This window comes from Aulonocara stuartgranti (genome assembly GCF_965226115.1).
Source record: "Aulonocara stuartgranti genome assembly, chromosome: 1".
NCBI lineage: Eukaryota > Metazoa > Chordata > Actinopteri > Cichliformes > Cichlidae > Aulonocara > Aulonocara stuartgranti.
Window position 1 is genome coordinate 32,150,704 of NC_138939.1, and position 23,867 is coordinate 32,174,570.

Below are 23,867 nucleotides of genomic sequence, written 5' to 3' on the forward strand. Positions count from 1 at the left end.
AATGCTTCCTTGAAGAAAATATAACATGACATTGACTTACATTTACTCCAATAGCCGCCACAGTGACTGCATTCAAAGCCAGCAGAGAACCTGAGTTACAATAGGTTAAAACATTTGCAGGAAATATGTGATAGCATCATCAAGAAGAATGTTTCATGTTTACATGGTGGGTGATTGTTCAGTTATGGCAAAATGCAAATATTCAATATTTGTTTTCACTCTTTCATTTACTGTTAGAAGATAATGTTTGGTGGGTAATGTAGCCGGTCTGCCATTAAGTTGTAATGTTATCAAGCTGCTCGAAGCAGTTAATGTTTTGTTAGTTTTTTTTTAAACAATTTAGGCTGTCAGTTTAATAGACTCGTTCATATGAATTTTCTTGTAACAACCTCTTGCATCAGAGTCATATACAGCAAATATGTTGCTACTTTCTGGTTTCCTGTACCTCTGTCCAGAAGGTGATATTTTAGGTAATGCTTGCAAGCGTATCTGTCATTCTGGGGGGTCATGTTAACAATCCATAATCTGGGTTACGTCCGCCACGGTCTTCAAGGTGACCTTAACATGATTACTTGGTTGACAAGTAACAAAAAAACTTTTAAACTATGATTCTTACAATTATAAATATTACCAATATATAGAAATTCCCTTCTAAAAATTTGAAATAGCATGTTGATATGAAGGTCAAAGTGATTATAGTGCAATATAGAACTATTTCAATCTATGTTTCTATTGACATTTATGTTTGTAATGACAACATTTAGGGCATCAAGGGAATGTTATATGGGGATTCTAAGGTTCACGTTACTTTGGACCCCTGACCTCTTCAACGTCAAATAACCTTTCATTAAGTCATTTCATTTGCATCCAATGTTTCACATCTGCCTTTCTTTCAAGTTAACCTCAAAATGCATTCTATCTTCAAAGAAAGTATTCCCAAGAGAAATTCAACGAGCTGCTAAGTTTATTCTAAATATACTGTAGTGTTGTTTAATGAGCTCAAGTTGTTCATGTTCAGGTACTTATAGTAAATACTTATTATTCATAAACATCCTGTCATGCTACTGGATTTTTACAGTAAATTATTTAAAGTATATACAAAAAGAACAAACAAAACAATACTATTAAATAGGGCTGCACGATTTTGCATAAAATGAGAATCACGATTTTTTGGCTTAGAATTGAGATCACGATTCTCTTTTCCAGTATAAATATTTATTGCACTTATTAACTGCACATCAACTTCGTAACAGTTGAGACTGAACATAAAAACAATAAATAAACATAAAAACAACAAATGTCTCACGTTTTGTCGTTGCCGCAAAATGTTGTACTGCTTGAAATTCCGTCTCCACCGTTGCTCGACACTGCGTGTATAGAGCAGGTAGTGCAACAATAGAAAAATAGTTGCGGGACGGCACTGTGTAGCGTTTGTCTAGGGTGTTGATCATTTTCCTAAATCCCTCGTTTTGCACAGTGTTGATGGGAGCCATATATTTGGTCAGGTGATAAGTGATAGCCTCCGTAATTTCTTTGTGCCTGCGGGAGTTCGACGGGTATAGGGAAGCGCTGTATAAGGTTCCCGTTATTGATGTTTGGGTGGTTGACCGGGATGGATTTTCTCCTGTCACTTTCTCGTCATCCCTGACGTGCTCTCCGTTGTTTTTTCCCTGCTAATTTTAGCATCACACGGCACAGCTTCTGTATCACGTGGTATAAGGCTCCGCCCTTGTCATTTGTTGAGCAGGAAGCGTGAGCGCTTGTTTTCATGCAGATTACGTCCCGGATCAAAATGCGGTACAATCGTCGTCATCTTTTTTTTTTTTTTTAATCGTTGTCATTTGGAAATGAGATCGCACATAAGTATGAATCGAGATCGTGATTTTCTAAAGATTAATCGTGCAGCCCTACTATTAAAAGTGAATATTGGTGGAAGAGTGAGCTTGGCAGAGGTTTGCACTCTCAAAGTGGTTCTTGTTTGGTATGAAATAAGGAGGGACAAGCCTCATCTGGCCATAAAACTGCCTGCCAGTCAACTGTCCAATTTTGTCTGAGCCTCTGAAAATGGGGTATTAAGTATTGAATTTCTGTAATTCCTAATCACCTTATACAATGCTCTTGCCAAAACCCTTAAATAAAGCTAAAATTCTGCACTTCAGTCACATGTTGAGTGTTTTCTTTAATAACCACTGTGGTGGTGTACAGAGGCAAAATCACTAAAAATGTGTAAATATTCAGAAACTTATGGACGAGACTGTAGCTACTTACCAACAAGCTAGCTATGAAGATGATAAAGCCACCTCATACAAGTATTCAAATGCCTCCATGGGCAATGGCAAATGGCACAGAATGGCACAACACCAACGTTTGCTATCAACATTTTGGTAAAGGTGTTTACAGTACATCCTTTTACTGTCACATTTGCAATACTGTATTGCATTCTATCTGTAAAAGCTGCATTTCTCTATGTTGTTATGAGTGGATGGGGTTGAAAATAGGATCCAAAATAAAGAACAGCAGGCAGACAGCCAGAATGAATAAACAAAAGTAAACTTTAATAAAAACTTACTTGGGAAGTTATAAAAGGAGATGGCAGGAAAAACAACTATAAGTCCAAAAGAAAGAAAGAAGTAGTAATCTGATGAATAAAGAGCATAAGTCCGAAAGGTTAACCAAACACTCCAGCAGAGAGTAAAGAGACTATGAGACGCAATAGCATGTCGAGATGAGCTGACAAATGAAAAAGGATAAAGTTTAGAGTATATACACAGATAAAAAGGTTAACGACGGATAAAAAGGTTAACCACAGATAAAAAGGTTAACGACAGAACAAAATTTGAGCAAAAAGAAGCAAAAATAATAAACCAAAGTAAAACAAAGTGCCAACAAAGAGTGAGACCTCACACACAGAAAAACAGGGTTTTCTGTTTTGAATTTATAGGTGCCAACATCCCCTGAATTGGATAAGTAGTTAAGAAAATGAATGGATGGATGTATTGCAAAATTCTTGGACATGGTAATAAATCTACAATGAATGAAAACTGAATAATTTATAATAAACTACATGTCTAAATTATCTCGGATAAAGATCATTTACACCCATGTTGAAAGTAAGCTGTACTGAGATGTTTTGCACAGCAGAATTTTGTTCACTTCCTGGCATGCACACAGATTTACGACAGAGACATGGGGAACATGGGGAGATACAGTATCTCCAGAGCTGGGATGCAGTTCATCACGTCGCAGAGAGCCTAGAGAGCCTGATAATGGGGAGATGTATGGGTCTGTATATGTGGGAAGTTTTGTGTCTGTGTGTAAGAATGAGAGAAGATGAGGCAGAACTAAAACATGGTGTTCTGATGAACTGTGGGAATAACAATGGAAGAATTATATTTGTGACCGTGATGCCGTGTCTGGCTCTGCTCACAGTTAAGTCTGATTAACCCCTGTTACTTTCTTTTCTCTCTCTTTCTTTGTCTTTTTTTGATCTTGAGATCGAAGCGCAGACCCTTCATGATCTGCGGGTCCTCTGCAATCTTAAATAATAACAGCCCTCTGAAACGATGGCAGATCGGTTACAATCAGTTTGTCACTTTTATTGTTAAAGATTGAACATCAAATTTAGACCATTCCTGCAGAAAGTTGGTTAAATGGAGCTGTTTTTACTTTTGTTGTTGTAGCTTGGTATGGTACTTTACTAAATGTAGAATGTCTGCAACTAAGAAAATTATAACATTGATTTGTTTTTTCTTTTCTCTCTTTTTTTTTTTGCCAGGCTGCCTCTTTGGCCACTTGGACACCTCAGTGCTCTTTGGCATTGGTCCTGCTTTGCCTGTGTCACAGCAATAGTGAGATTAAACCTATCCAAACAGTGACTAAACGCAAAACTAAACCAGGAACAACAAACGCAAACAGTGCGAGGAAAAAACAACAGAAAAGATCACAGCCATGCAAATTACCCCGCAGTCGCTCCATCTGCCTTCATATGTGTGCTTAAATCAAGTATTTTAAACATGAGTTCTAATTATACAGCAAACACCGGAATAATGTTCATAGATGCACTCGAGGAAGAGCAATGTAGCTTCTCTTGTTATAATTTTACCGCATGTGACGACAGTAACTAAAGCTAATCAGGTAATGTTTCGAGTCATTCCCGTACCCTTTAGTGCTTTGACTGTTTGATCTTGTCACCCCATTGTTGTTTGCCAGAGTCCTTGATCTCATCATTATTAGTGCCTGCATGCAAATCACACGCAACCCACTTCCTCTTGTGTGGTGGGGGTGGCAGTCTGTACAAATGTGATAACTTCCGGTTGGTGGGTCTTACATACATAATAGTTTAATTTTTTTTATGTGTTCCAGTGCTGTTCCCTCACTGGCGTATGCACACTGCGAGGGATACACCAACTTTTGTTCTTCAATTGCAGGCAAAAGCGACAAGCATTTCTCAGGCTGCATTCAGGAGAGCCTTTGGAAGGGGACAGCCTTGTCATATCTGGTAAAGAAACACAGACTTCAAAGGATGCAGCCCTGAATGGGGCCACAGACAGCATGTGTACGAGAGCATCAGTGCACAGTGACGCACGCGGTGTAGACATTATTAATTGGGTTACATCATAAAACGTACAACACGAACACGTCTTCACGCATTATATGTTGTGGCTTCATTACTAAGGTCTTTACATGAATGGGCTTTGTCACTGATCATTTGTTTATAAAGCCATCGAGGGATGGAGCCCATTTTCTTTATGTGTTTATATTACTCATAAATATGGAGGACAATAAAGTCTGAGATCCCATGACTAATTTCAACTGACTGGGCTGAACGCTTGGACAGACTGTTTGGAAAGACTATCTGTGGAGTACCCTGCGGAGACATTTCAACCTTATGTAACTACTTCTAAGTTCAACATATTTATGACCAGGAAGATGAGTCTACTGGAAACTGTTTGTATTCCACTGGTAATCTTTTTAAATGTTCTCTCTGTTCTCGCTCCCCCCCCCCCCCCCCCCCCAACACATTAGTTGGTTACAGTGCAATATTATTTCTTGTCTTCTCACTGCAAACTAAATTACGAGTTGCTGTTTTCTCAGCTGGGTGCCTGGGACAACAACAAAAAAAGAATCCCCTTTTCTAATCTGGATATGCCTGAGTGAATAACAATAGCTTTCTGACTGCCCTCTGGTGTCAACTTCAGTAGGAGGAGGGTGTCTTTTCTTTGAGGGGATTCAGTCTTCCAAATTGGTTGTTGAACATGAGTAACAATAACCAAAATTTTAATATTATTTGCTCACAAGAGTACAAAAAAGAAATAAAAATTAAAAGAAATTATGCAACATGACTGCATTAGGTGATGTGGAGTTGGAGTGTCCTCCGTTGATCATGTTGAATTCAGGTTGTTATTTACATTCAAAAATGCAAGTAGGTGTTATATTTTTTTAATGCAGCAAAATCTTTTGTCTTTTTCGCTTAAAAAATGATTTTGCTGACTAATTGATAATCCAGATCTCATTACTTTTGCAATGACTAAGCATCTCTAAGTGTTGCCATTTTTGCTTTTAAATAGAAATTCAATATTTTATTTCCTCCGCACAATAAAATGCACATTGGAATGATGACATTTAGAATAATTGCCCTTTTTTATTATGAACAAAATCTCAAATGTAGCAGTGGCATCTAACAGCAAGACCCAGTTAGAATTGTTTTAATATCTACCTGTCAACAGATCCTGTCATCACGTGGATGCCACTGGACTCCTATTAAAATCTGCAGTGGGGGACTTGTTTCTTCCTCCTTGCACTTTCTTAGTCAAGGTCACAGCTAAAAATGAATGAGTAACAGGCTAACTTTGTCAAACTAAGCTCCATGTATAAGAGTTTTCAATTAGCCTAACACCAGTGTTATTTTAGCTCATGTAAAGCAAGTAACATCCACATGTTCATAGAAATTTTAAGCTGCAGTAGATCGTATTATTCCAGTTTAAGAAGGTGATAATAGTAATACGGTCTCTCTTGTCAGTTGTTAAAAGCTATTTCATATTTTGTGCACTCTGGTCTGAGTGGATGAAAGAAAGAGATAAGAAGAGGATATCAAAAGGTGAAAAACCTAATAAAAACACACACTGGTGCACACAGTGCAGCGATGTTTAGTAGTTTCAATGGTGGTGTGGGGAACAGGTGTGCAGAGGAGAGCTCTGTATAGCTCCCAAACACCAATGACTTTCACACAATGACTGCTAATGTTAAACTTCAAACTGGCAGTTTAATGATGGAAAATGACTGAGGCTGAATGCCTCTTCAAACAATGGAAGGAAATTCTACGCACTTCTTAACACATTAATTCAGCCAATCAAGTGGTTTCTTTGCAGAAAAGGGGTTGGAGACACGTTTCGCACACACTGCTCATTACACATTTGTTCCAGTAGGCGTCTGTGTGTATGTGTAATAAAACAGGTTACTGAGGTCACGTCCTAACCTGCCAATATAGCAGTCGCATCATATACTGACAATATGAAATGATTAGCGCTGAATGAGACCTCTGGCCTTTATATGATACTGAATGCTCACCCGCTGTCGATAGAGACATTTAGGGAATCTGCAAAAAAGAAGAAGCCATCACATACCCATCTATCTATTCTGCGGCTTATCCAATTCAAGGTCGTTGGGCGGCTGGAAGCTATCCCAGGCAAAAAAAACAAGGTACACCCTGGACAGGTCACAGAGCTAACTCAAAGAGACAGACAACCATTTGCATTCACACTAACACCTATGGCCAGTTTAGAGTTTAGGATCACCAACCTAACCCCACTCAGTGCATGTCTTTGGACTATGGAAAGAAGGCAGAGAGAACCCACGTAAATATGGCGGAGAACATGCGAACTCCGGCCAGATGATGGATTCAAACCCAGGAACTTCTCGCTGTGAGGCAACAGTGCTAACCTGCCCTAGCTTCCTACCCTCAACCCCAACTGGTCACAAATCACTGCCCCTCCCCTCCCCTGGTTTTGCTGGAAGTTCTCTTATGTCAAAAGGGAATTTTTCCTTCCCAGTGTCACCAAGTGCATGCTCACAGATGATTCTATGATTGCTGGGGTTTTCTTAGTATTATTGTAGGGTATTTACCTTACAATATAAAGTGCCTTGAAGCGACTGTTGAATTGAACGAAATATAAACAACAACTTTAGTTGCTGTCTAGTAATTTAATATCGATATGAAAAGACCTTTGAATGAAACGGGTTCCTTTTAATTTATATTGTGTGGTCACCCTTTTGTTTACACATTTGTTCAGTCTCTGCTACTTAAAGTGATTTATTATGCAGAAGTGAAACTCCATTAACATGTAAACTTAAGGTGCGAGGTGTCCTGATGTGCTTTGTTAAGAAGTTCTGGCCCAGCTGGACACGCGCGCATAAATGAACAGTGGCAGTTTCATTAACGTCGTTATAAAGCCAACTCTACTTTTAATAGAAATGCGTGTCACTGTTTTGCAGAGATGGTTTAATCCAAAGCTCGTCGCGCGACTGTGATGGAGTTCGCCAGGTTCAGATTGTTTTAAGCAGTTCTGCATTACAGTAAATAGTCTGAACAGCTGGCGGCTCGCAGCGCACCGCCTGGCGACAGCTCTCCAAGCTGATAAGTGCCCTGAAAGTAGCAAGGGAGGGGTTCCATTGAAGGCTGGGACTCGCCATATCCTCGACAACCCGGAGAGCTGTAAAGTTAAATTAAAGAAACCCCGCTGGTGATCTGGAGCATTAATAACTTAGTTTATGTTACAGTTTTATGTGCCTTGGTGCGATCGGGCGCGCAACAGAAGGTGAGCGCACATGGGCGAACATTTGTCCGTTTGAGTCAGTGACCGAAAAAAATAACTGTGAAAAAAAAAGTTAAGCCAGCGACAGAAGACTAACGGGAGGCTATAATGTCTAATTCTTCCGACCCTCGTCAGGAGAACACACGGAGGGGTTCTGGTTTGGCACGTGGAAAAAGACCACCGGATCTGGAGCTGTCAGAAATTACTTTTAGTGAGCCCGAAACAGGGACACCTGTGGGCAACAACACGTTTTGTGAAAGGGACAAAATGCCAGAGGACGGGTGTACCCCCAACGATATACCTCCCGTTCACCTCCACCCTTATTTTTCTCATCCCCGGATGTCTGTGCGGATGTCGGTGTACAGCACCGGGGTTCGTCCAGTCCTCACCCGAACCTACATCCAAGGGCGCGTGTATAATTTTCTGGAAAGGCCGTCTGGCTGGAAATGCTTCGTGTATCACTTCACAGTGTGAGTGTTTTTATTTTCCTAATCACCCAGATCCACTGGGTATTCAAGGGCATAATTGCAACTCTAAGATCCTAATTAAACAGGGAGTTAATTGCTCATGTAGAGCCTTGGAAGTCCTCACTACAAAGAACTGTTAATCCTATGAATTTTATAAAGATGCTACACAGATATCGCAGCACAACCGGAGGTCCCTTTAGGAACATTATATGGATATTTTAGTCTTACCGTGGCAGATTTTTAAAAAATGCATGTAATTCATCACAGACAAGAGAGTCTTGGACAAAACAAGCCTTCACATGAGGAGTATAGGAATATTATACAGATCTTTCATTTGGGAGACTATTTTCCTCAGCACCAGTGGGCATTTAATTTTGCAGAACAGTTTGTGTGCAGCAAAGAGGTGTTTTGTATTCAGCAAGCCTCTGACAAGAGAACTTTAAAAACCAATTCAGCCCAGCAGGAAATGTTTCAGTGTTTTCCCTTCCTGACAGCATGATCGGTATGAAGGACTACCTTTTATAAAAACATAAAAGTGGGGTTTATCAAGTGTGGCTCAGGTTATATGGGATAAAGTACCACTGTCATGAAAATTAGAAAACTGATACTTTGTCTTTCTTGGCAAATGAAATGTTGTTACTGAGGATAAATACTGTACACCACTGATATCATGCTATCTTTGTGTTTCTTTCGTTATTTTTCTAAGTGTAACCCATGTCCAGTAAACTCACAGTCTGATATATCCAAGATGGAGATTTCAGGCCCAGGTTTAGGAATGTGGGATATGATCTCCGAGCACAACCCCACCGTGTGCTGTCTGTCCCCACTTGCTGGCACTGATAGCAGGCAGCTAAACTTGGCAGCATGTGTGCTTTAGAGGAGGTAGTGGCCCTGTCTGGCAGTGCCACCCGGTGACCCTGTGGTGTCGGAGGTGATGCAGGGGAACTCGGCCTGTCAGAGCGGCTTACTCTCAGTGGCTCAAAGGGAGCAAAGGCAAACACAGTGCAACTCAAACATGTTAAAACATTACTGAGAATGAGTTGACACTGTAAAGTTAGTACTGTACAATTATAGGAAAATCTTGCAATGGTGTCTCAAGAAGGCAAAATCACAGGGGTTTGATGAGATTAGGTTACATGTGCAGGTGATCATTTTGGAAAACTGGGTTACGAGGTTTCCGCTCTCCTGACATTTTTTTTTAAATTGAGAAATTCTTATTTGTTGGGTTTTTTTGTTGTTGTTGTCTGGGTTTTCTTTTTGCATGTAAAAGAAAAGATGTAAAAGTAAATGCAGGGCATCATAATACTCTGGGGATCACTGCGAGAGTCACACTGTACTTTGTATTCTGAAATTTGTACTAAATATAGTGATGTGCAAGCAGAATAATCACTTTCACCTTTCTAACTGTGTCCCTGTTAGCAGTGTACATGGTCAAAGGTAAACAAAGGAGAAACTGCCACGATTGGGAGATGGAGGGAGTCTTTTTTTCAGGACATAAAGGCAATTCGATGGCACCCTTTAATGGCAAAAATATTCTTAGTGCCGCACATACAGATTCAGCTTTTTGAAAAATGGAGTACATTTGAAGATATTCAAAACGATTAGATTAGATTAGATTAGATTAGATTAGATCATTAGGTTTAATATGGTGGCGTATTGTTGTGCATTTAAGACAGAGCTTTATTGCTACTATGAGAGCAGCAGGTGCTTGCTGTAAGTATAGTGTATAACCATGCAGCAGGTTTTTAGTGTCAGCTTAGTACCTTGTTTTGCAAATGTTTGAGTGGGAGAAAGGCAGTTAGGAACAAGTACCGCCTTATCACTGACCCAGAACTCAAACACCAGAGTGACCCAAAGCCTTATCAGAAGCGCGTGTGTGTGTGTGCGCGTGCGCGCAGGTGAATGCATATGTAAGTCAGTTTAGTGATATAGCATGCTTTAAGGTTCTGAGGAATGTTTCATTATGCTTAAAAAGAAAGGGCCCATGCATTTCCTTTGAAATGATCATAAAATATACTTAGCTATTGGAAAGAAAGCCTCGCTCCACATATTGCTTTTCTTGTAGCACCACATTTAAAACGAGTCTTGAGTGCCACAGTAAACTCAGCATTGTGTTATGAAGCCATTCCACATGCTGGTGATGGATCAATCAACTGGGAAATGAAGAGAAAAATCAAATGAAAAGTGTTTGTTTTTTCAGACTAACTAGCAGAGGATGTTCAGTCAAAGACAACTTTAATAAGAAGATTTAATAAGAAGAGACATCAAGTTATTCTTTTCAATTAAGCAACTTTTTTTCCCTCCAGTTTAGATGGAGCTAAGATCTAAGTTACCCAGTGAAGCACATACACAAGACTACTCATCATCTAGGAGCTGGTATCTCTGAACTATTAACCCTAACCCGATATCGGCCAAAGTTTTGGCTGAGTTTTCTTTATAGTTTTCTTTTTCTTTTGATTGATTTATCTCTGTTTTATTGCGGGGGGTTTCATGGTACGTGACAGCTGAATGAAAGAGCTAGTTATATGGTCAGCAGCATTGCTACTCTTATCCTTTCCCCCACTTTGTCTCTACACTCGCTGCACAACAGACTGCAAGTGAATGTGTCCATCAATAATAGATAGGAGCAAAGCTTTGAGCTTTTGTTTAGAGTTCAGTGGTGCCTATGTAGCTTAGCCGATGTATTATTTTGTCCGTTGCTACACCAAGCCCACGGGTGCCAGACAGCAACACAGAGCCTGTATTATCTATAGGCCTGGAGGTCAAGGAAGTGAAATATGATGGTGCAGTTATAGTGGAGAGGGACTGACAAGTTAGATAGTCTCCGATGAATATAAAGAAAGCAGAAGTGTATGCTCAGCATACCGAGTGTGTATGTTTACAGGGATTTCAAACGCTCTGAAATAATTTAAGCGGCGCTTCACTGACAAATTACAACCATTAGCATAACAGAGTGTATGGTTTGGAAAGTTTGATGTTCAGCTGTGTTTCTTTTGATCTTCTCTTTAACTGCCTCTGTCACAGATTAGCATAAAGTCTGACAAATTACACTATGTTCTTACCGGTGAACATTTTGACCTTTTTTGTGTAATGTGGCTCGCTCTTCCTCGATGTATTTACTTCCATTTTTACAGGCAGCAGTCTGAAGATGTCGTTTTGAAGAGTCAGCTTACTGTGCTGCATTATCTACTTGTTCGGTCCTTTCAGACAAGACAAGCTGCTTTAGCTGTGTTATGCACCAGCCCTGAGCAGGTTTCTCCTCAGTCTTTTATCTGTGTTGATGTGTGGCGTGCACATTCATGCCTGTGTGTGCGTGTGTGTCTGTGTTTAAGCTAAACACAGACACACACAGAGGGGGTTATTTCGATTCCTGGCCAGTCTTCAATGAACTGAAGCTGTAGCGTGTGGCGATAAGGGTTTTCGTGGTGCAAACACTGACTGGAAACTGTAACTCTCCACATGTAAAGTTTCCATACAGGAGTGTTTTCACATTGGAACAAGACAATGAATATTTAGGGCTGTGGTGGCTTTGGAGGTGATGGGGTGAGTTCATGTAGCTTCAGGTTTCACTCGCCACTAAAGCTGCAGTGTCCCTGATATGAGTCTGGATTGTACTTAGTGCCAACTTTGGCACCTAAAGTAGATTAGACTAATAAAATTGGGTTTTTTTTCTTTTCCTTTTCTTTCTTTTTTTGTTGGTCGTTTTATTTTACATTTTTCAATCATCTAAGCATTTTACAGCTCCAGCTGTCACCATATTTGTGTACAGTTAAATTAGTTACAGCTGTCATTCTTATATAGCCGGGAGTATAGAAACAACTGAGGTGTTGTTTTTCTCGCACATACGTACACACACATACATAGTGTCTATGTGTGCACTGCAGTGATACAACAGATGGACTCTCTGCAGTAAATGTAGTTAGCATTGTAATTTCCAAACTCTACAGCATTATAGCTGCTGAAGGTTCTCTATGTCGAAGAGCAGCAACTCATTTAGAAGAAGACTCACTTATTCACAGATGTTGTCACCGAGGTCAGCGTTGGTAACATTATACAGTGATATTTCCTTAGTAAACAAGAGAAATTTCAGTGGGGTCCTGCAATTAATCCTGGAACTTGGAGCTATGTGAAGGTTAATCAGCTGAAAGTAACGTCATCCAAATAACCTGATAATGTTATCTCTCTAAATGTCACAGGACTAGCTGCATGTTTGCAGGTTGTCTCGGTTTTGGTTTAATTTGTAGATTAGGTAGCTCATATGTCACTTTCATCCAAGTGGTAACTTCAAACAGCATTACTCTTAGCCCTCCTCCGAAAGAAAGAAACACTTACTACATTTGCAGTTTGCCTTAAATAAATAATTAAATTAAACTTTTTCTTTTTATCTTTGAAAGATTTTTATTTCACCTGTTTAGTTATATAAAAAGTAAATTTTTTAAGTGATGTTGTTTGTATTCATGTTGCTTTCCGTGTGAAAAACGGGTAATTATTCACTATAATTCTGTAGCTGTTTGGTTAAGTAACATACACATATCCACTTGTAAATCTGCTTTTCCCAAAAGAAACAAAAATCACACATAATCTGGTGTTCTTTAACATGTGTACAATGTAGATATGTTAAAGATATGTGCAAAGCTTTTTTGTTTTATTGGGGTTTTTTGATCAGTGAGCCACTTAACACTGACCTATGATTCATTCAGGTATAACCTAACTCACTGGATCAAGCAGTTTTGAGTTTACACACACGTTAGCAGACAGCCCATTTTAAAATGTATCTTTAGGCACTCTCTTACTTGCAGCCTGTCACAAAAGCACATATAATTCTTTCCTTGAATCTAAAATAAATAAATAAATAAATAAAATGCCAAGAACAGCACAGTTTGACAGGCATAAAATAGCATTTTTGTACCAACAGGGTGATTCCCAAAGAGCTATTGGCCAAAATCTTGGCACATCTCAGCATTGTGTACAGAGTGTCCTTCAAAAAATCAAAGGAAACTGGACAAGTGGAGGACAAAAGAAGAGGCAGCCCTCAAAGAAACCATCTGCAACAGATGAACATTATAAGAAAGTCGTGTACTTGGAAAAATTGAGAAAAAAAAAATCTAGCAATGACCTGACACAAGACCTGAGAGATGTATCTGGCCCTTCATTTGATCCAGCTACTGTTTACTGAAGCCTCATCAGAAATAGTCTCATTGGAAAAGCAGCTGTCAAGAAGCTATTCTTAAAGAAAGAAAACAGGGAGAAAAGGCTGAGGTACACGAAAACTGGACTGAAAATCAGTGGCAATAGGGCTTAAGGAGGGATGAACACTATCAGTCATGGATAGGCTTCCTCAGAGCCCAGAGCTAAACAATACTTGAAGCAGTGTTGGGTTGTCTTGAGAGAGAATGGAACAAAAGGCACCCAACGTCCAAAGAATAGCTTTGAATGTCCTTCAAGAAGCCTGGAGAGGTATTCCTGAACACTAAGAAATTGCAAAAAAAACTTGCTTAAGAGAGTTCAGGCTGTGTTTAAGATTAAAGGTAATCATAACTCTGTTGACTTCCAGGCTTGTTAGAATTGTACAAACTCTGTTTTTCCCATGTATGTTTGCAGAGACACAGCAATACATTTGTGTCTGAGTTAGTCGTCAAAGTTTTCTTCTGTCTGACGGCAGGCAAAAACACTGACATTGAAACAAGAATCCATTCAGAAGTTTTGCCCTTTATCAGCAACATTCCATTCCCAAGGTAACGGAAATGAAAAGCCAATCATTTTAACCTTGGCCCTCCTGGCAACTTTTCGGCGAAGTATCGCATGACAGTTCTGTTAAGCTGCCAAAGTGCGAGTACACTGCTCGGTAACACGGCCGTGGCATCACTGGTGACATCATAATGAAGTGAAAGAGGACAGTAAAATACTATCTTAACTGTGGTGTCATATGGGATCAGAGATATGACTAGAAACTGTGTTTAACTCTGGTTCTCAGCAATGCACCCTGTGATTTAAAAGTAGATCATATGTGATGAGCAGCTGTTGAATTATTGGCTAAAGAATTGCAATGCTTAACACTAGCATTACTTGAGCTCTGTAAGCTGAGGTTACTGCAGTACTGCAATGATAAAAATTTAAAACACGAACGTCTGTCTTGTTGGACTGAAGCACATGTGAGAAGGTTATGGGTTTGAAAATGGTTTATCACTTATATTACAGTTAGTCCTGCTTTTCCACCTTCCTTTAATGTCGTCAAATTAAACAAAACCTTTCCCTTTGACTTTTATGAACAGCAGAGGGAAAAAATCAATAAAATTGATGTTATGTTACAAGGTACTGTGTAGACTTTTTAAATAAAGTCTGCTCTTTTCTTTCAAATAACAAAAACATTGTTAGAATTTAATCTCAAGGTCACATGGGTAGTAGGTTTTTGGTTTAGTGTCACAGCAGTTTAAAGCTTTATATCAACAATATATATTACTCAAGTAGTATGAGGAGTTTCAGACATCTCATTGTTTCTGCATTTGAAATGCTTGTGACCTTGAGAGGGATAAGGAGAATGTTAAAGAGCAATTTCATGTTTGTTGATACTGCTTGTGGGTTGTGTGCAAACCAGTGTTCCTATTATTTGACAAGTTTATCATGTGCTTTGCATTCATATGGTTGAGTTCAAAAGGTTCCTACTATTTCCTCCAGAGGGCTGTCCTTGAATGTTTTCTCAGATTCAATCAAATACTTTTCATGGTAAAAATACAACATAATGCCATGCTGTCTGGAACCTTCTTTTTTTTTGTAAGGTTGTTCAGAAGCTTAAACCCAAAGCAGACACCAAAGCTGACTGAATTTTTGCAGCTTAAATCAAAGTGTGAACTGCTGACATAAATATGAGGTGAGGTATTGAAAAATGGAGTGAGGATTTTGCAGTTACATGTCTTGACTGACAATTTATGCAAACTTTTGACTTAGGGAAAATAAAACTGATTGATAGTGAATATCCATTTGGCTAGTAGTATGCAATTGGATGTTATAAAAAATTATGGTGCTATGTATGAACTGTATTGTAAAACTTCATAAAACCTTTTAATCAAGATTAATGTATGTTCTCTTTCATTCTCTGCAGATTTCTGATAGTTTTGGCCTGTTTGATCCTCAGTGTTCTCTCTACCATTCAGCAGTACCAGGCCCTGGCGCATACAACACTCTTCTGGGTGGTGAGTGTTCAATTTTAAAATTAAGAAAAGGAACAACTGAGATTTTCTTAAAGAACATTGGTTTGTGCCTGGTTTGTTGTTATTTGGGTTTTTTCTTGTGTATAGAGCTTTACATAGCGTGGACAACAAATTTTACAATAGCTTTAATATTTCATCCAGAAGGTACCCCTGTCCGATGCTGGAACTGCCTCAACTGTTTAGACAAACAGTGGCTTTACTCTGAGCTCCTCCAAAATGACCAAGCGTCTCACCCTATCTCCAAGCAATGGTCAAGACATCCGATTCTTGTATCTCAGATATTATTTTTTTGGTCATAGCTCACAGCTTATGCCCATAGGCAAGGATAGGAATGTTACCAAGTAGATGAGTTAAAGTATCTCTGTGTAGACTGTGTAGACATTAACATCTTTAAATATACCTTGTCATTATATAAAATTTTAGTGATACTGACAAGAAATTTTCATAATTACGTGACATTTTTTTATATTGTGTCTGTTTATGTAAAAGCAAAAAAGGTCCTTTAGTAGCCATTGTGATTATGACAATAGAGACAGACTGAGTCAGATACTGTATTCTGCAGGTGATTAGTTGTTTGCTGTTCTTTTCCCTTTTATCAGTTAATGTTTATTTCATCTAACCATGGCCATTCCATGACCTTAGCTTAGAGTGAGGCCTATAAATAATGCAGCATTCTCATGCTGTAATCTCCTCTGAAGTGCTGAAGGCTCAGTTACCACCTTTTAATACATAATCAAACCAACCAGGACACAGTGACTGAAGATACCACGGGGGAAGAAAGAATTAATACTATGGATTCCAAAAAAAGATCTGTTTGCACATAATCATAAAGAAGGTGTTTGCTAGATGCTCAGTGACCCAGCGAGTACTAGAGGGACTACTCTCTCTAGAGGTACCAAAGTTTATGACATAAAAACAATCTGATTTTGTTCCTGATGGTCTGCTGTAAGCTTCAAGTAGGCATACAAGGAATAAAAAAGGAGTCACTGTGGAACAGGAGGTCCTGCTACCGTACCTCATGTTGTGCTATAATAACCACACACATCCACAGGTACAGTCACGGCCACAATTCACATTTTATTTGACAACAGAAATGAGTCATGGGGCTCATAAGCAGGGGGCTACGAAACAGGTTTGCAATTATTTTATGAATATATTGTTTGCTGTATTGAATTCACTGACAGTTTCCAAGGTCCTCGTGTCAAATCTGCTGTGCCGTATGACCAGACAAACTACCAAATACACGTCACAACAACACTTTCAAGCAATTACTGACAGTATCGGGATCTTCATGCTTGATGGTTGCAGTGATCCACGAAAGGTAGCAATGTGCGAGTACAAGATAAGGAAAAGAAGACAGTTCTAAAAAAATGTATGGATATATTTTTTAAGGTTGTAGACTTACTTGTTAGGCTGTAAAGATATGCAGGGTGCGTTTGCCAAGAAATGCTGAATCTAAACTGGTTTTGTGTATTTTTAATTATCCTGATCAGCAGTCTGTGACCCACTTGTTTCTGAAAGACGGAAGAAGTGTGACCGAGGTTTAAAAGAATACAAATCAAAAGCAAGATTCACCTCTTTTTCTCACAGCCTGTCCTCCCTTTTGAGTCTCCTCATCCGATCTTTTATATGACTTCTATCATCTGCTCGGCACCTTTGTTTTGTCTCTTTGTGTTGGCCTACGTAACACAAACAAGCCCAATTGGGATGCAGAAGGCTTCTGTTCTTTGCTAAACAGCTGTCTTTAAATCAGTTTTTAAAAATGATGATGGTGCAATTAACAGTGACCGAGTTACGATGTATATTTTGATTTTGTCTGTGCGATGTGATACGTGGATAAAGCACTGTCTAAATGTCAGTGTCACGGTTCAGCTGGTCGCTGATCAGCTGTTTCGCTCTCCCTCTAGTTCTCTTTCTCTCTCTCTCTCTCTCTCTCTCTCTCTCTCTCTCTCTCTCTCTCTCTCGCCAGGGCGGAACTCATTATGGGTTCACACCCTTGGCCTCCGGCGGAGGTATGGCAAGTGGAATGGGAAAACGGAACAGGAATTATGAAGACGAGAGTGAGCAACCCATGCAAATAGGACGCTCCAGATTAACGCCGGAAGAGCGACAACGGCGTTGGAGAGCTGGTGAATGCTTCTACTGCGGCCGTAAGGGCCATATGGCCGTTTACTGTCCTGACCAGCCAAAAGACCGCGCCCGCCAGTAGAGGGGAGAGTACGGGTGGGCGAAGTTTCCTGTTCACAATCTCCTCCTCGCTTGATGCTTGCGGCTAAACTAACGGTTCGTTCTGTTTCTCACCCACTCCACGCACTAATTGATTCAGGTGCAGAGCAGAATTTCATTGATGAGTCCCTCGCTCAAGAATTAAAACTAAACACTAAACCACTGCCACACTCACTCCAAGTTACCGCCCTCAGTGGGCAGCGTCTCCCGGATATCACCCGTATTACTGAGCCAATATCATTAACCCTCTCTGGTAATCATTCTGAGATGTTGCAGTTATTTGTGTTTAAGGCTAGTCACCACTAGTCTTAGGGTTCCCCTGGTTATGTCAACACAACCCAGTCCTGGATTGGAGGAAGTAAAGCATTCTAGGGTGGGGAGAGGAATGTCATATGTCTTGTCTAAAAGCCGCAACTCCACCCGCGAACCCTCAGAGTAACCCCCCACCATCAGAGTCACCCGATCTCTCATCTGTGCCCTCAGTCTATCACGATCTTAAGCAGGTTTTTTGTAAAGATAGAGCACGTTCTCATTCCCCTCACCGGCCGTACGACTGCGGAATTGATCTTCTCCCAGACGCCCCATTTCCTACCAGCCGATTATACAGTCTTTCACAGCCTGAACGGAACAGCATGGAAAAGTACATTAACGAGTCGCTCGCCGCAGGTCTGATTCGCCCGTCATCATCCCCTGTTGTGGCGGGGTTCTTTTTTGTTGCTAAGAAGGACAAGAGCTTACGGCTGTGCATAGATTATCGAGGCCTCAACAATATCACCACCAAAAACAAATACCCACTACCACTACTGATATCACCCTATGAACTGCTCCAAGGGGCCACAGTTTTTACAAAGCTGGATCTGCGTAACGCGTACCATCTGGTTAGGATACAAGAGGGGGATGAATGGAAGATGGCTTGTAACACACACTTGGGCCATTTTGAGTACCTCGTTATGCCGTTTGGTCTAACCAATGCCCCAGCTGTGTTCCAGGCTTTTGTCAACGACGTGCTCCGAGACGTCCTTAACCACTTTGTGTTCATCTAACTTGACGACATTCTCATCTTTTCACGCTCCGTCTCTGAACATGAACGTCCGGCTGGTTTTGCAACGTCTTCTCAAGAACTGTCTCTTCATGAAAGGTGAGAAGTGTGAATTTCATGTGACCACCGTTTCATTCCTGGGCTACATCATTGAACAGGGTAATCTCAGGCCCGACCCAGCTAAGGTCCAAGCTGTCAATAATTGGCCCGTCCCGACAAACCGCAAGCAAATCCAAAGTTTCCTGGGTTTTGCTCATTTCTACAGACGATTCATCCGTGACTACAGTAAGCTTGCTCTCCCACTAACTCGTCTCACATCTCCCAAGGTTCCCTTCTGCTGGAAGGAGTCAGCACAAAGGGATTTCAGCCTCCTGAAGGCTCGTTTCTCCTCCACACCCATCCTGGTTCAACCTGACCTCGGCCTGCAGTTTGTCGTGGAGGTGGATGCCTCGGACACAGGGGTGGGGGCCATTCTATCCCAGCAACAGAAGGGTAAGCTCCATCCCTGTGCCTTCTACTCTCGCCGTCTCTCATCTACTGAACAAAATTATGACGTTGGGGACAGGGAACTGTTAGCCATTAAGCTCGCTCTAGAGGAATGGCGTCCCTGGCTGGAGGGCGCTGCCCAGCCGTTTGTAGTTTGGACAGACCATAAAAATTTGGAATATATCCGTTCAGCGAAGCGGCTTAATGCCCACCAGGCATTAAGCATTTCACAAGATTTCAGTTTACTATAACCTACAGGCCAGGTTCCCGCAACACCAAACCCGACGCTCTCTCTCGTCAATTCACTGCCTCTGAGGAGACTGCTCGAGACTCTCCCATCATTCCCCCCTCGTGTGTCATTGGGGCCCTGACGTAGGAGGTTGAACCAGCCATTAGGGGGGCCCAACGAACAGAACCAGACCCAGGAACTGGTCCTCCTGGACTACTCTTTGTGCCCTTCAAGAAGCCTGGAGAGATGTTAATCAGCCAACCTCTGGTCTCCTTCAGCCCCTGCCTACGCCAAGCCGCCCCTGGTCCCACATCGCTGTCGATTTCGTCACGGGATTGCCACCTTCGTCAGGTAACTCTGTCATTCTATCATTGATCGTTTTTCTAAAGCAGCTCACTTTGTTGCCCTTCCCAAGCTTCCCACGGCCCTGGAAACCGCCCAGCTCCTGATGAACCACGTCTTCCGTCTCCATGGAATTCCGGTGGATATAATCTCAGACAGGGGTCCGCAATTCACGTCTCGTGTGTGGAAGGAGTTCTGTTCCTCCCTGGGAGCTCAGGTCAGTCTTTCCTCTGGCTTTCACCCGCAGACTAAGGGTCAAACAGAGCGAGCCAATCAGGAGCTTGAGGCGGCCCTCCGATGCGTGGCCTCCACCCATCAGACCACCTGGAGCAAGCAGCTCCTTTGGATTGAGTACGCCCACAATAGCCTCACCTCCTCGGCCACCAGAGTGTCCCCTTTTGAGGCGTCTCTGGGTTTCCACCACCTCTGTTTGCCGCTGTAGAGGGTGAGCATTTCGTACCTTCTGTCCAGCAGCACATCCAAAGGTGTTGGCGCGCTTGGAGGACCACACGGGCTGCCCTTCTCCGCACGGCTTAGCAGAACAAGTGCCTGGCGGACCGCCATGGGACCCCGGCACCAGTTTATGCACCCAGACAAAAGGTTTGGCTGTCGACCAGATTCATTCCGCTTAGAGCTGAGTCTAAGAAACTGTCTCCTATCTTTATTGGTCCCTTTGTGATTGACTCTCTGGTGAACCCGGTGTCGGTCCATCTTAAGCTGCCCTGAAACATGCGGATCCACAATGTTTTTCACGTCTCTCAAGTGAAGCCCTGTCTTTCCAGCCCCCTGTGCCCTCCTTCCAGGCCCGCCCGGGTCATCGATGGCCATCTGGCCTTCACCATCTCGCGCATCATAGATGTCAAGCGCAGGGGGCGTGGTTTGCAGTACCTTGTGGATTGGGAGGGCTACGGAATGGAGGAGCGGTCTTGGATCCCACGTGCGGCCCTTCTGGACAGGAACATGGTGCGGGCGTTCCATGACGCTCATCCTGAGAAGCCTGGGGGTCGCGGGGAGGCTCCCGTTGGGGGGGAGGGGGGTACTGTCACGGCCTGGAGGTTCAGCTGGTCGCTGATTCTCTCCCCCCCAGGGCGGAACTCGTTATGGGTTCACCCCCTCGGAGGAGGAAACACCTGTGCCTCATCAGTGTGGATGGCATTTAAGCCAGGAAGCAACGGCTGTTCTTCGCTGGATCGTTGTGAGAATCGCGTCAGTGAAAGTCGAGCATCTAGCAAGTGTTTTTCCATGTAGTTGTGTGTTTGGGATCTAACGAGCATTTCTTTGTGTGCAGACCCTCTGGAGTGTTTTCCCTGGTGTCCCCTGAGTGACGAGTGTCCGAGTGGATTCATGTTTGGAGAGAGACAAGAGTATTCACCTGGATTTCCCCCGGAGCCCTGCCCCTCTCACCTTTTGTAGATAGCACTGCCTCACACCTTTTGTATATACACTCATTGGACATTGCTCATTAATAAATTCTCTTGTGTGCATCAATCCCTGGAGTCCAGTGCGTGAGTCCACCTTGTACACCGTGACAGTCAGAGTAAACAGATGTTTCATTTTGACCATTTTTTTGTTTTGAAACCCCAAATGTCAGTGTGTGCTGTTTAAAAAAAAAAACAATCTATTTCATTTATTGATGGCCCTGACCGCTGCATTACAAAAAAAACAACAACAAAAAACATTTTAGGGACAGTTTTGCTCATACTATATAAGTGACTTTTCTACAAACAATTTCAGTGTGTCCCGCTGGCCTAAGAGGGCAAAAGCGCCTCCTCTAAAATCAATAGTAAATGAGATCAACTTAACCCTGAGACACCAGCAGCTGAGCACAGAGGAGCTGTCTGGGTGATGAGTGAGTCACTCAAGCTTGGATAAAAGAAAACCTAAAGAAAGGATAAAAAGGATTTTGAGGAGGACTGGAGCGTGCCACATGTGACAAGTTCACCTTGGCCTGAGGATAATGGGATAAAATAGTCATGGTGGGTCATGAGTCGGCACATCTCAAATCCTACAGGTTTATTTTCTGCTTCATATACAGGGCTGCTGTGTGTTCTTCTGTTTAAAAGTCAGACTTGTAATTTAAAAAAGAAACCAAAAAAGTCTGAAAGTCTTTTATTAATAAATACTATGGTATCATCAAATATACATGCATTTTATTGCAACCTGTTTTTCTGCCTTAGGTTCACCCTCTGGAGATATTTAATCTTCTTATTCTTCTCTTCTACACAGATAATGAATAATTAATATTTGCTGCTAAAATCTCAAACATTCATCTCTTCCATCCTGCATCCCCGAGGGACTGTTTTGTACTTTGTGCTTTCTAGTTTAGAGATTTGCTCTGACCCTGCTACTCTTTCATTCTTTCCTCCCCCACCACTGAAGCCTCTCCTTTGTCTTGTTTCTTTCTTCCTGTATGCTCAAGGTTAACAGAAACCTCTCTGTTCTTTAGTTGGAGATGGAGCTTTGGCTGGCACTGTGTAGTAGTGTTTTTGGCCAGATGCTTGGCGGTTTGCCCAAATGATTCACATTCTCAAAAGAATTTGTTTATTTCTTTTTGGATCCAGAGCACCGTGACCTATTTAAAGTATAGCTGCATTGTTTTTGAGTGTGTCAAAGTGCAAAGGAATTCAGGCAATCTAAGCTGGCTGACCTGGAATTTCACTAATGGAGACCAGTAACTCATCCTTCAGTGTAGATTACTATTAAATAGATTTTGGGGGGGGGGGGGGGGTGGACACCAAAGGGTGGGATCTCAGCCTGGTTGGGGGGCTCCTTGGCCTCCCTCCTGCTGTGTGCCCAGCCCGGAGGCTGCGGTCTGTGACCGGCTCCCGGTGCAGACGGCTCTCTGTTATAATGTTTCCTCACTTGGCTCATGCGAGCCCAGCCCAATTTTTACTCTTTAAGTGTGCGCGTGTGTGTATGTGTGTGTGGGTGGGGGTGGGGGGATATATGTGTATTGAGAGTGTGGGGAGTGAGTTGGAGGGTGGGGTGGGCTGCTTTTAACTATGTAAAGCACTTTGTGCTACATTTTTTCTGTATGAAAAGTGCTTTATAAATAAAGATTGATTGATTGATTGATTGATTGATTGATTGATTGATTGATTGATATAGTGAGAGTCTAACATAAGGGAACGAGGCAGGAATGAGAATCAGTGATTTGTCTCGGTCAAAAGAAATCTTGCATTGAGGACTTCAGGGAAGGACCCTCAGCGTGGAGACAATGATTTCAGGAGGTGTTTTCGATTTGTTGTCACCCCCCCTTGTGGTTCTCATAATAAGACAAAAAGGATGGAAGAAGCAGAGTTGGGTGGGTTTGTAGGGGTGAGGGATTTGAGAGGAGTGAGATCTAGCGTAGCAGCGGGGCTAGGCACGAGAAGCTGGATGAGAATGAGGATTGATCTTTGCCACCTTTTTTTCGCTTGTTCACCCCCCCCATTTCCCCATTTTCCCTTCTGTAAATAGCTTCCTTGTCAAAATGTGCTGCATTGTTTTCTTCTAAATAAAAAACAGACAGCTGTGTTTAGGTTTGATTTCTGACCAAAGGACGCATCCTTAAGGTCTTGTAAACAAAAAACGATAAATTCCTAATCTTAACTAATAATTGTTTGCAAAATCATTTTTCTCTCTAAATTCCGAAAACCACATCGTCTTAGCTCACGTCTTATCTACTCTGTGACTGATGGCATGTTGTCACCTGTCAGTGAAATAGAGTAAAACCACTGTCAGTATTCTGTGCACACTGAAAAAAATGCAATAGGGTGGTTGTTGAATTTGCATAGAATTACTTCATATATCCAGCATGACTAATTTAAATTTCACATCTAAACATATTTTTGTCTTTTAATTTTCACATATTCTTTAAGAATATTCATTCTTTTAGAACAAATCATGTTGAAAAGAAACAAGTTAGTCGTGTTTTATCCTCAAGCTCCGCCCCCTGGAAAGGAAAAATCGGCTGCACTGTCCGCCATTTTTGTCTCTCGCTTTGGAAAATCTACTACCATCTGGAGTTTTACACTTGAAGGTAAATAAGATTTTAAAGCTAACACACCAGTGAGAAAG

At 41.6% G+C, this 23,867-nt stretch overlaps 1 protein-coding gene across 2 annotated transcripts in view; it reads left to right on the forward strand.

Annotated features, from left to right (window-relative positions):
* Positions 1–7,595: 7,595 nt before the first annotated feature.
* Positions 7,596–23,867, forward strand: part of kcnq1.1 (potassium voltage-gated channel, KQT-like subfamily, member 1.1) — a 52,918-nt gene continuing 36,646 nt past the window's right edge. The window contains exons 1-2 of one of the 2 annotated variants that reach the window (XM_082535469.1): positions 7,596–8,281; positions 15,378–15,468. In XM_082535469.1, the coding sequence (XP_082391595.1) occupies positions 7,920–8,281; positions 15,378–15,468 (453 nt within the window). In that variant the 5' untranslated portion in view covers positions 7,596–7,919. Of the gene's footprint in view, positions 8,282–15,377; positions 15,469–22,555; positions 23,830–23,867 lie in introns of those variants that run through there. The other variant, XM_082535470.1, reaches the window with a different exon arrangement.